The sequence below is a fragment of the Fusarium musae genome, chromosome 9 (genome assembly GCF_019915245.1).
Source record: "Fusarium musae strain F31 chromosome 9, whole genome shotgun sequence".
Lineage (NCBI taxonomy): Eukaryota > Fungi > Ascomycota > Sordariomycetes > Hypocreales > Nectriaceae > Fusarium > Fusarium musae.
This window is the reverse complement of record NC_058395.1, coordinates 2,831,187-2,843,579: the sequence shown is the minus strand read 5'-3', so window position 1 is coordinate 2,843,579 and position 12,393 is coordinate 2,831,187. Positions and strand designations below refer to the sequence as shown.

General features: G+C 48.7%; 4 protein-coding genes across 4 annotated transcripts; 1 reads left to right on the top strand and 3 right to left on the bottom strand.

Moving 5' to 3' along the window:
* Window positions 1–25: 25 nt before the first annotated feature.
* J7337_012131 (uncharacterized protein) lies at window positions 26–1,977 on the bottom strand (the record flags this gene model as incomplete). Its single annotated transcript, XM_044829661.1, has 2 exons — window positions 26–1,899; window positions 1,950–1,977. 2 exons carry the CDS (start codon window positions 1,975–1,977, stop codon window positions 26–28), a joined length of 1,902 nt encoding a protein of 633 aa, XP_044676336.1.
* A 982-nt stretch (window positions 1,978–2,959) lies between these two features.
* Window positions 2,960–4,411, bottom strand: J7337_012130 (uncharacterized protein; the record flags this gene model as incomplete). Its single annotated transcript, XM_044829660.1, has 2 exons — window positions 2,960–4,177; window positions 4,226–4,411. 2 exons carry the CDS (start codon window positions 4,409–4,411, stop codon window positions 2,960–2,962), a joined length of 1,404 nt encoding a protein of 467 aa, XP_044676335.1.
* Window positions 4,412–5,142: 731 nt separating this feature from the next.
* Window positions 5,143–6,024, bottom strand: J7337_012129 (uncharacterized protein; the record flags this gene model as incomplete). The annotated part of the gene is made up of 2 exons (XM_044829659.1): window positions 5,143–5,458; window positions 5,756–6,024. The coding sequence occupies 2 exons, from the start codon at window positions 6,022–6,024 to the stop codon at window positions 5,143–5,145; spliced, it is 585 nt and encodes a 194-aa protein (XP_044676334.1).
* Window positions 6,025–10,399: 4,375 nt separating this feature from the next.
* J7337_012128 (uncharacterized protein) lies at window positions 10,400–11,020 on the top strand (the record flags this gene model as incomplete). Its single annotated transcript, XM_044829658.1, has 1 exon — window positions 10,400–11,020. One exon carries the CDS (start codon window positions 10,400–10,402, stop codon window positions 11,018–11,020), a length of 621 nt encoding a protein of 206 aa, XP_044676333.1.
* Window positions 11,021–12,393: the final 1,373 nt, after the last annotated feature.

The window sequence follows — 12,393 nt, the reverse complement described above, 5'->3', positions numbered from 1 at the left end:
AACTCTGATGCAAGCGAATAACTTCCTAAAACTTGATGTTTACTGCCCTCCAGGAGTTGCTGCCACAATGAACGTCTCCTTGCCCCTTGAAATGAGAGAACCAATCATCCTGATAAGTAATATTATACCCAGCACTGGCATACACCTCAGATACTGCATTCGCAAAGATATCCTGCTTTTTGATCACTGGACCCCAGGGCTTAGGTACAAGGACCTTTTGGTCTGGCAGAACCAGGCCGTTGACTGTACCCGGCCAGAGAGCTAGAACTTGGCTAGCTGTATCAACCGCTCGTCGCTGCAATGAGTTCTTTGGGGTACCTGCCTCCACGATCGACTTTGCCTTGTGAACGGGTCCCATGGCGCCTTTCATCGTGATGCCGGTCTTGCCTGACGTCTTTTGGGGTGTTTTGGAGGAGTCGTCCTCCGCATTTGAGTCTGATGGCTTCTGGCCAGGACACAACCAGCTGTCCGACTCAGCATAGTAGAATAGCATGGGAACTCGGAAGATGTCCTTGTCCGTGATCCCAGTTTCTCGTTTGAGGATGTTGAGATTGGCTTCAATGCGCTGAGCTGAGTTCTTCTGGATGGCGTCAAAGTCCTTGAACTTGAGGGCCTCTTGAATAGTCTGCGCTGGAAGACACAGCTCCTGCTTCTTCTCCTCCACTCGAAGCGAACGGGAAACAGCCTTGACACTTCCATGACCAGCCTTGGACGCCTTACTCAGTAGATCAAGGCCCTTGAGCGGATCTGCGACCATAAGGATCCATCCACGCTCATTGTAGGCAGGCAAAAATTGGAGAAACTCGTCAACATGGCCAACGTACAACCAGCTTGTGTCGAGAATAAGAGGGTCTTGAACCTCTTGGGCCTTGAGAAAGTCAACCATGAGAGGAGCTCTTCCGTCCCAAGCGCCCATGATCGTTCTGCCTTGAGGGAATGACTTCTCATTGTACTTGTAGGGTGGAATAGTCTCCAGGTTTCCAGTGGAGTCGATAGTATCGCCGTCACCTGGATGTTGCACTGCGCCAACCTTGTCGCTTCGAAGCTCATGGAACGCGTCGCGACCAGATCGACGAGAGCTCTGGACTGATCTGATCATAATTCGGATAGTAACCGGGCCATTGGGGCCAGGCATGCTGCAGTAGCCGGGTTCAAAAAAGTCTTGTGTCCAAATATCTTGGTTGTCGAAAAGGAAGATTGGGTCTTTGATACCGGAAGTGGTGACGTTGCGCTTGATATCATTTACAAACTGCTCCTGCTGAGGATTGGAGCCAGGCTCGTTCACACCCGTTGAGAAGATGCGCTGAGCCACCTGCCCGTGGTGATGCGTCAAGACAGGGGCAACTCGCACAGCGACAATGTCGGTTGCTTTTATCTTCCCATCAGTGACTGTGAACTGTATCTTTGCATTGCCATCCCAGCCCTTGGGGCGTCGGACATCGCGTGCATCAATCCCCAGTTCGAGGCCTGATGAAAGCTCCTTGGCCGAGAACACATAATCGCCTGATACGTAGGTCCACTTGTTGCTCTTCTTTGTGAAGACACGGACTTTTGCAGCGGCTGCTTTATCGGTAACTTGAATAGATCCGTTGGCAGAAGGACTCAATCCGGATATAGGAAGGGTTTTGAGCGGCGCAAGATATTTTGGGTTGCGTTGGATGTCATCTGTGGCATCGTTGCACAAGTCCAAATAAGTCTCATTACTCGGGATGATGTCGACGCTGGGTCCCCATTTCTTAGCACAACGAAGGCCAGTGTCGCCAATGTTCGGCAAGATCAAGGCGCCTCGAGTAGCGGTCCATGAAGATTTTCCATCGAGGTCTTTCTTGTCGACTTTTCCGTCGCGGTTGGTATCTGCGAGGATGGTCACTTTGAGAGCATCGCATGTTGCGACTAACGCTATTGTGGTTGTCAGCTGGGATAATCTCAATCGAAAACTGCCTGTGTACCTAGCGTCAAGGCAGTTGGAAACTTCATTTTGACTTGATCCCTCCAAGATATTGAGGCGAGGGGCCCGAGAGACGATTCACGGTTTTATGTTCCTCAACACATGTTATGCTTATTTATAGCAATTAATAGAACATCCTTCCATTGAACTCTAATCTCGGTAACATGACTGAAAGTCCACTTAGCGAGCTCGTATAAATCCTACACTCGTTTCTAGACCAGTCGATTGCCTATGGTGGAAAAATGCCCCTTGCATTACCTAGGATCCAAATATGGTGGCTCCTTTTTAGGCTGTTGTTAGTGGTCATAGCGTTTAGACCCCCGAACGCTTTTGTCTCGATCTGATGATGGATTCAATTCTAGACCTCCTTGACGTTGACTTCACATGCTACACATGTAAGAAAGTGTGATGTAAGCTGCATCCTAGTTCTCCCGAATGACCAGAATGGTTACAATCCTGAGCCTTGCATTGGAGTAATGGAGCACACTCTGTTTACTCGACCTTGCTCACTGCTTGAGAAGACGTCCAGATACTTCGCTATTAGTAAGGGCGAAATGCAGTTAAAACAAGCAATACTAACTATTCAAAGTCCCCGAAAGCAAATCATGTTCTCGAAGCTATTGCAATGAATTTTCTTGATTGTTTTCCTTTTGGCATCTTATACATAACGTGTTTGGCCTGTTTTCAGTTGCTATTAAAAGACAGTCCAGGGTATGTCTTTATATCTAAAGTGAACCAGGGCTTGCCAGGTAAGCAATGCACCTATCACGAGCGTATCTTTATGTAACCCAGGGTTCAGATCGCGCAGTTAAACCCAATCGATACCAGCAATGTAGAATTCTTCATTACGATTAGGCCACAAGGGAATACTAAATGCTTCATATGGCTATATCGATAGACCAGTCTCTATAAAATAATGTATTATATTGAATAGAACTCTAAGCTGGCTGTATAAGCACTCAAGTCGCGTATCTCGCAACGCTTTACCTATCACCACTAAAGTGACTACGCTCAAAGACCAGCCAGGATCTGGGGGAACAACTTCTCAGTGAAGTCCCAGAGAATAGGAGTGTAGTCAGGAGCCCAAGTGAGGCCAGTCCAGAACGTGTTACGCTGGCCCTGAAGAGCATAAATCTTGTTGTAGAAGCCGCGCTCAAGCTCCTCAGGACAGACCTTGGGAACAGTCAAGCCGTGTGACGCAAATGCAAGAATATCAGGAGTGGTCACATCGTAAGTTCCAGCCTTGCCGATGTTGGTAAACACCTGCTTGATGAGATCCTTGGCCTTTTGAGCTGTCAGGCTGGCCGTGCCAAGGACACGAGTTGTCCAGAAGTCATGCTCACCCGAGCGAGAGTAGGCATCGACAAAGTTACCTCGTGGAAGGTAGTAGTTGGTGGCGTTGTCAGCGGTGTTGGTAATGCCGCCGACGGTCTTGGGTAGGCCTGTCTTGCCGACGACGCCGACGTACAGCGTCTCCCAAGAGAACTTGGAGAAGAGCGACTTCTCCTTGGCATCGAGATCCCAGGTTCCAACGTTATCTGGGGATGGAGTTGCTGCGAAGAGGACCTTCTTGGCCTTGATGGTCTTCTTGCCAGAGGGTGTCTGCACGACAAGCTCTGAGCCCTGGGAAGTTCGCTTGCTCCAGGCAACAGTGCTTTCAAGAAGAACGTCATCCTTGATCAAGTTGTAGACGTTGTCGTAGAGTGACAGGGTAGAGCCTGTGGATGGATACTTGAAAGAAGGACCGGTAAGACCGAATCCAAAGGCCGCAAGTTGCGGCTCTCCGACAACAGCCATGACATTCCAAGTCGGGGTGTGCGTCGCGTCGGAAAGCCAGATGAGAGTTCGAAGGACGGAAAGAGCACTTCCAAGCTGGTACTTTTCAAGAAACTCGCCAAAGGGAAGTAGGAGATCCTCGGGGACCTCTCCCTTCTTGAAATAGCCGTTCTCGAACCAGGGTTGGTACTTGATGGCCAATGCAGCATATGTGGCCAGGGCGACAGTAGAGTTGATAGTACCGTAGTCGGGATCGACCTTTTTACCAGTGCTGAAATCAATGTCCTTGGTGGTGAGCAACCCCTCGGCGGCGCTGATCAGATTGGGGGAGACGAGTCCGACATTGAATCTCTTGAAGAAAGCTTTGGTTGTGTCTCGGTCAAGGTACGCCTGGACTCCATAATTGATCGGTGTCGAGCTGCCGTTCGGCTTGTAAGCGTGGACATGACCGCCCTAAGAACGCGTCAGTAACGGTATCTCCTCGGCTTCGGTAGAACTCACAAGTCTGTTGGCCTTCTCAATCACCACGACCTTCTTCTTGTAATCCTCTCGCAGCCTGACTGCAGCGTAAGCACCAGTTGCGCCGCCGCCGACAATACAAACATCGACCTCAATGGTTTCCTGTTTGGGCGATGCGAGAGCATGGCCTGCCAAGGCAAAGAAGGGGAGGAAATTATCCAATTTCATCTTGTCAATGAATCGAAGGTGAATGAGGAGTTCCGAGAGAAGACGGAGACAGAGGGGAGGAGGCTTATGTACGTGCGGCTGACTGCTTACCTCCTCCCTTGTGTCACCAGCCTAGTGCAAAAGTTTCCACTGCATGTCAGCAGGAGCACAGCGAATCAGCAGGTCGATTGAATGATGCAGTGTGACTTTGTCATTTAAAAATTCCGGCACGAACGCACAGGTGAGTACGTAGTACATGTCGATCGGGTAGGATTTTCAGGGCGCCGTGGAAACTACCGACGTAGTATCCGGGACTTTCGGCGGTGCAACAGAGTTTAATTCAAGGTCTCATGCCATAAGTCAGCGCACGAACACTCCCCGTATAATTTTATTTTAATATGTCTAGAAAGTATAAATATGACAACATCGCGAATGTCTACGCAACGCACTCCGAATTGAGAGGCTGTGCCCATCCGAGCGGCCGTAGGCTTCTCAAGAGTACGGAGTACGTATGCCGCAAAACCTCGGGTCCCACTTGGAGTGTTGGAGTGCCGTGGAATAATGGGCCAGCACTGACATCAAGGTCGTTAGCTTATTAGCACGGGCTCTTGACCCCTGTTCTTTTCGGGTTAGTACCGGAACGAGACGGGAGAGGTGACCATTAAACGGTTTGGTGGTACGACGTGATGTCATTCGTCCCAATAATGGTGTTCTACTGTATATCCGTAAGGCTTATTGATTCTCTATATAAATTACTCAAGACGATAAAAGCCTTTGCTTTCAACCTGCTTAACCTCCACGACCGTGTCGTTTCGCACGTGTATTCCCGCTGTGTCAAATTCCGGGCCAGAACCAGACTGTTCACTCGAGATCATAGTATGCACTCCTTCGTTCCGTTGCGAGTCACCAGAGTGATAATGCAGTCCGTTCTCAACATCGGCCAATTGATGCGTTGAGCTTGTTTCATCAGCGTCACGGTCCTTGTTTGTCCGAATAAGTGTCGTGAGCTTGATAGCATTGCTCGGTCGGCTGATAGGTTGGCTGCTTTTGCCATATGAACTGAGGAAGCTGGAAGGAAGAATACGGACAAAGATTGGGCGAAGAAGAGGGAAGCATGCTGTGACAGCTAGTTAACATTTGAATCGAACGGTTGACGAGACTTCTACTGACCAGAGACAATGGCGATATTGACTTCAACGGAGCCCAGAATACAGAACATGGCATAGTCGTGGGGCATCTGGGTTGTGTTATCGGGGTAGTTAACAAGCACAATCAGTACAAACATTGAGGCAATGCATACGCTGTACTTGAGGTCAGTCGAATACTTCGGGATGATATGTATGGATGGGAGGTATGAGATCTTACATGGTACCCAGAAGGAATAGAGCACCGATTGCCAGCTTTTGGCCCGTTTTAAGTCTTAGCCTGAAGACTTCAATAATAGGTAAGATCAGGATGATGATGTCCATGATAAAATGGGTCGTTATGGTTCCCAGGAAGAACTGGTCGCTGTTGATGTTACAGACCTTGTCTGTAATAGTGTAGTCCCAAAGGGACTGGACAGGGACGCAACGGAACGTGAGCATGAAGGTTCGGAGGATAATCCAGATGACTACCATAACAATCATGACCATGATCGGAATGCGAATGGATGAAATGCGAAACAAGCGCCAATACAGACATAAGATCGCGAGCTTGGAACAAGCGATTGATGACGCGTAGCAGAGGGAGTTGAAGTAGGCCAAAAATCGTGCTCGCTGTAGAATTGCCTCACGTTCATCGGTCGGCATTGAGTCGGGAATATTCACTCCGAGATATGCATGCAACGTCCCTGCTATAGCTGTAAGTATTCTGTCCATAAACAAAACGGGATTGTCACTGACATTCAACCATGATGCCACAATACCCCGTCGCGAAGAGAAACGCCAGGATGGTGAAGTAATCATCAAACCACCAGCTCATCTTAGTCATGCGCCGAGCGCAGACGCGAAGGACGAGGGACGTCAAGGCCGCGATCCATGGGATCGCAACACCAGCCCAAATATTAGGTTGGAGTCCAGCCATGGTGTGAGCACGCGCTGTTGCAGCGCCTATTCATAGAGATTGAGCAAAATAATGGGAAATAACAGTCGAAAAGTTTTGGTACCCCAAGAATGGGGGCGACGCAGGAGGGGATCTGCATTTTGAACGGCGGCCGATGACGAGAGCTGAACCTGTCTGCAGAACAACTGACTCGCTCGAGCCAGCCACGAATCCCATGATATAGCTTTCCCCGGATACGACCATGCCGAAAGAAGCACGCTCTATCGTTAACTCGTCTTAGCTCCAATAGATAAGCCGAACGTTGCAGACTACTCGCCAATTTTGAGTTTACGCTTGTTGGGGTAGTGGCCTTGCTACTGGCTGCAGCGTTTTGTTGGTTGCAAGCCTTGTTTGAGAGTTCTGACGGTTATCTGTTCGACAAATCATCTGGAAAAGAAGCAATCCTTCCTTGGGGCTTGAACTGATAAAGAGCTGAAGCAAGCTTAGGCCGTCTAATTTCCCCTTTTGCCAAAAAGGGGCTTTTCACATCGGTATGCGGTCTTGACTCGCTGTCAAGCCACAGCTGAGTCTGCTCTTAATTCCGCTCCTGAGTCTTGGCATTTATCACGGATTTTGCAGACACGAACCATTCCCGAAATGCAGAATCTACTCGGTGCCAGCATCACTAGCATCCTTTCTGACATTTTGCTTCGCTTAAATCTCCCAAGATCTATCCCTTGCGCATTGACCTCGAATCATGAGACTGGGGGCGACGCTTGTACCTTTTCAATGCGCCTTATCATCTGGACTTCAAAGATCCCTGCTGTTGAGCATCTTACCGATGTAACCGAGGGTTTGGCACGGGATGCTTATCGGTGTTTCCTTTCTCATGCAGAACTCCACATAGGCTGGCTGAACAAAGCAATCTTGAGACATGGCCGCAAGGTCACTCAAGGCTGATTCATGGCCAGATAAGTCTCAATTTTCGGTAATACCAGCCGAGCACCTGGTACGGCATAGTCTCCGCGTACCTTGAAGCCACGTGAGGACTGGGACAACACTGTCGCAGCTTCTGCGGGCTTTGAAACAGCCACTCGATGCCACAGCTAACCCGTTGCGGCGATGCGGGCTACGCCATTTTCAGGGCCAAGAACCTGATCTATATAGGGGAGAATTTGGTCTTATCCTAAGCATAAGGTAAGCGGACTACCAGGCTCAGAGAAACGCCGATGTGTGCGTATCCTTGGTCCGGTATCCGTTTCCATTGTGGGGGAAGGGCCGCACTTCGCGGTCCGCTTCAGCCCGTGCCAATACCACATAAAAGGATGTACCAGTGTAATATGGTGACTTGAAATCTTGAAACAGTACCCTTGTTCTCCTATCGATCAACCGAAGTAGCTCGAATATTAGATCTTGACAGGCTTTACAATGGCTGCAAGCACGTTCAACCCAGCATTTTCACTCCTCAGCCACCACGGCGCTGTGGTAACAGAAACAAACAGACTTTTATGGAAAATACACTCTTGTCTTTTTCGGCTTAACTGCAAAGTTGTATGCCTTGGAGCGATTGAGCGCTTACAGTCTGTCTTAGACGATATTGAACCCGAGACTTCAAAGCGAATTAATTTAGTCTACATCTCAGTCGATCATATCGTGACACTCCGAGCAAACTATACGACTTTCTTGATGAAAAGGGAGCGTCGAACTTTATCGGCTTAAATGGTACCAAGGAGCAGCTCGAGTCTGTTCGACAAGCCTTCCATGTCTTTGCACAGCACAAGACAGACAATAGCGTACCGGAAGGCTACACTATATCCCATACTGCCATAACCTTCATTCCTGGGCCAGATGGCCAAGTTCTTGATAACCTCAACGACGGTCTCAGTAAAGAGGAAGTCGTCAAGAGACTTCAGAAACTATTAAGTATGAACCTTGACGCCAAAGTCTCAGCCCGGTACCTTACTGTACTAGACCAGGAGTCAACAACGGCTGAGTCTCATGGCAAGATGAGTAAGAAGCAAGTCGCCAGTATAAGACATATTGGCAATCTGGCTCGCCAATTGACAGGGGATTGGTCCAATATGATGGGTCGATGGGATCCTAACGACGGTTTCGGTGCCTACCGCTTCCAGCTTGCATATTCTTTCTATGCACTTGCGTTGGCACACTTTCATCGTTTGCCAGCCGCCCCAGGTTTACTCAAATTTGCCATGGAAAAAATGATTAACAAAACTGTTGGTATTACTGGGGCGATGCGAGCACGTGTGGAGGAATTGCGCGAACCCCAAGGACCGAGGGTTGGGTTGTTCCCGTCACGAAAGATAACATCATGTACAGTGCTTAGATTCAAACAATGAATTTGTTATACATAGTCTCTTTGACAATGCCAGATACCGAAAGCCGGGAACCCTTACCATGAGGTACGATCCAGTTCTGTGGGGTTGACGGTGCTTTTACACTCGAATACGATCAAAACTGCTTAAACGATAAAGTGTATTAGAACATGGTGGAGAGTGGATTCCTAGGCGTTGCCTGTGAGCCTCATTGTGTTTTCCAAATCTGCAACCAGCCACCGATCTTGAGCTTTCGTCTAAGTGACGGCTTGAATGGAACCACCACCGCTCAAGAAGTGACTTTTAAATATGCGAAAGCATGGGAAGAGTTTGGCGGAAGCCTAAGTTAAAATGGCGGTTACAATACCTTCGTGTCTACTCACAACAAGGCGTTATATCCAAGCACTGGTATTGGTGGCGACTGTTGGGTTGCTCTGCTCATGCACGCCTGGAGACCCCAATTTGTCGAGGACAATTACCAGAAAAAGCGAGATGAGATGATAGAAAGATTGAACGACGGCACAATCTCGTTGAAATTGCCAGAAATGACTAGCAGTGCTTCAGCGGCTCCCACCGATCCATTTTCAGACGATGCGTTTGGCTAGGTGGCTGCCCTCGCCGCGTAAACAGATGCGGACAAACACTTCAGCCCTGTGATAATGAATGGGGGTCTATTGTATCCACGCAGGGATGACATCCTTGAATGAAGGTGGGTATTATGTTCAAAACACACCCATTTAAGGTAATGCCATCCTCCCACTTGCGCGACTCAATGTCTCCAAGGGTTTTCAGCGACTCTGTGAGAATCCATGGGGCCCCAACGATCGACACTACTCCGAGCCCGCGCTGGACGAGGCTGGGCAGACTGTGGATGTTTACCGGGCAGTATTTTTACCAAAAGAAAACATTTTTCTTTTGGGTATCGCTGTATTTGAACCTGGCGCTAATGGGAAGGTGGAGTTGGCACGGGTTTTCAACCGGGAGACTGGACTCTCTACTGCGATACTCGAAAGGTTGCTTGGGGTGATAGGGAACGGCTCTTTGGCTCTGGGTCATTCATAGAGGCCAAAAGCGACAACAGAAATTTAGTCATTCCGATTTCAGATACTGAGGTTATTATTTTTTAGATATAGTGGTTTGTTTGATAGGAAAGACACTGTTAGTTTCAATTATGTCATGTCGCAATACTGAAGATCTTCAAAAAGTATTCAATTATCTTGTTAACTCATGATTGAGAAGTCTCGTGGTGGGATATGGCTATATGGGCTACTGGTATTATTAGTATTACAGTTCCTATTAGCACTAGAACGTTATGTCTATGTTATCTCTTTCAGACCCTTTGAAAGACACTTAGATTGCCTCGACTGTACTTGTCAATCAGGATGACAGGTATTGGGTACCCTGTAGTGGGGCGAAATATGGAAACCGGTTTGCCGAATCGGCACCGACTGGGGATAACCTCATAACGCCAGACGGGGTTAATTGCACATATCGCCGAGTCCACCAAATCTAAGTCCACTGATCATCTTGAAGTGCCGATCTTGTAATTCCAGAAGAATATATAAGAGTCGTGTTCTACCGCTGTTTGATCATACTCCAAGCTCAACTCTTATCACAACTCCAACACTTAGCAACCAGCTTTAATATCATTAACATGTCTGCTACTACAATCGACCCTTCTTCCCTAAGCGCCTACGGGCCTTCTGAAACCGCTCTTCTCCTCCTTGATTGGTACAGCCTGTTCATCGAGAAGGTTGCTGGCCCGGTTGCTGAGCCAGCATTGAAGGTCGCTATTGAGCTCCGAAACTGGGCCAAGGCTCACAACATCACCATTGTTCACTGCCTCATCGATGCAAACGGCACTCCCTTCCCGGCCTGCAAAGGCGTCGACCGCTTCCAAGGCCTCTTGCAAGTCATGAAGACACTGGAACAACCCGAACCAGCTGAACTTCGGGCTGATGACAAAGACGAGCTCACCTTTCACCGGGTCCCGGGGCATATCTCGGCGCTCAAGTCCCCAGGCTTGCTTGACTATCTGAAGAAGAAGGGCATAAAGTCTGTCGTTCTCTCAGGCCTGAGCACTTCCGGCTGTGTTTTGAGAACAGCGGTTACAGCGACGGATGCTGAATTTGCAACAACAGTCATCAGCGACGCTTGTGCTGATGCAGATGCGGAGCTTCACCGTGTTATCTTGGATAAGATTGTTCCCTCTCGGGGTCATGTGAAGAGTTCCGCCGAGTTTCAGAAGGAATTTGAAGGGGCTCAGAATGTTTGAACTGGAGATCTGAGATTGTCGTGGCCCGTGATAGGTTGAGGACCAGAGGAATCCCAACGAAACGGGACCGAGAGACCAGGAATCCTTCTATGAAAGCATTCTAATGATAGTGAGAACTAGATATGTCAATAAAATAAGCCGCATTCTATTTTTAGGATGTCACGGCAATTATCAAAATGCGGTTATTGAACCGGTAGTGACGACATCCTAATGGCTCTTCGGGGCCGGGTTTAATCTACCCTGTCTGTTATATCCGTTAATTCTATGCCACTGGCTGAAAAAACTCTCTCCACCAGAAAACCGGGACCGTCACGAAGGGACGGGCAGGACTGGATCTGGAGATTTCTCATCCTCTGCCTCCATATACCTAGCGCCTACTGGACCTCAATTCATCAGCTAGACTCGGAAGGAGAGCTACAATAAGTCGAATCTTACCAGTCCATGTCTACTTTGTATTATTAACGCATATCTGCATGGGTCCACCACGCACAAACCCAAATGGATGTCACAACTGTAGGCGAAAAAGGTTCCGTTGTGATGGATCCGAGCCCTCTTGTCGCAAGTGCATATCATTGGGTAAGGTATGCCTTGGATATGATACACTGTTGAGATGGACGGATTCTGTAGCCAGTCGAGGGAAGTTGTCTGGCAAAAAGATACCTCTACACGACCTAGATCACACATCAAGTCAGACAGCCGCAGATAATGGGCGACTGGCTACAAACACTGCCAACCAAGGCAGAAGCATCAATCCTTCGCCGGATCTGGACCTTGATGATAGGATACAACCTTGCGGTATCCTGACTGACCCTTTGTTCAACGGTATGAGCTCAAGCGACCGTTATTATTTATCGTATTGTTGGTCATCCTTTGCTAGTCTCCATGCCCCTTTGCTGACTATGAATAACCAGTTGCGAATGGCCTCTGTCCCCAACTTGTAGCAATAGACCTACCAGGCCACAACCCGTTCCCAAGACTATTACCTATGGGATACTGTAGCCCCGTCCTGCAATACACGATGATCACTGCCGCAGCTCTGCACATGTCCAATGTTCTAAGACCAGACACCGACAAGTCGCCGGTAACGCCAAACCACGCTAATAACTGGCATCCATCTCGGAGAGCTATGCTCGATGCCTTGGCGGCTAAACAAAAGGCACTTTACCTTTTACGCATGGCTTTCGAGGACCTGGATACCCATGGACGTGATATGGTGTTGACAGCTGCTATGCTTCTTGTAACCGCCGATATGATCGATTCAGGGAAACATGGCTCCAAGGCACATCTGGACGGAATTGGCTGGTTTCTCAGCTATGCTCAGCCGGCCACTAGCGTGGGCGAGATGCTCAAGGACTTTGTCATATCAGATTGTT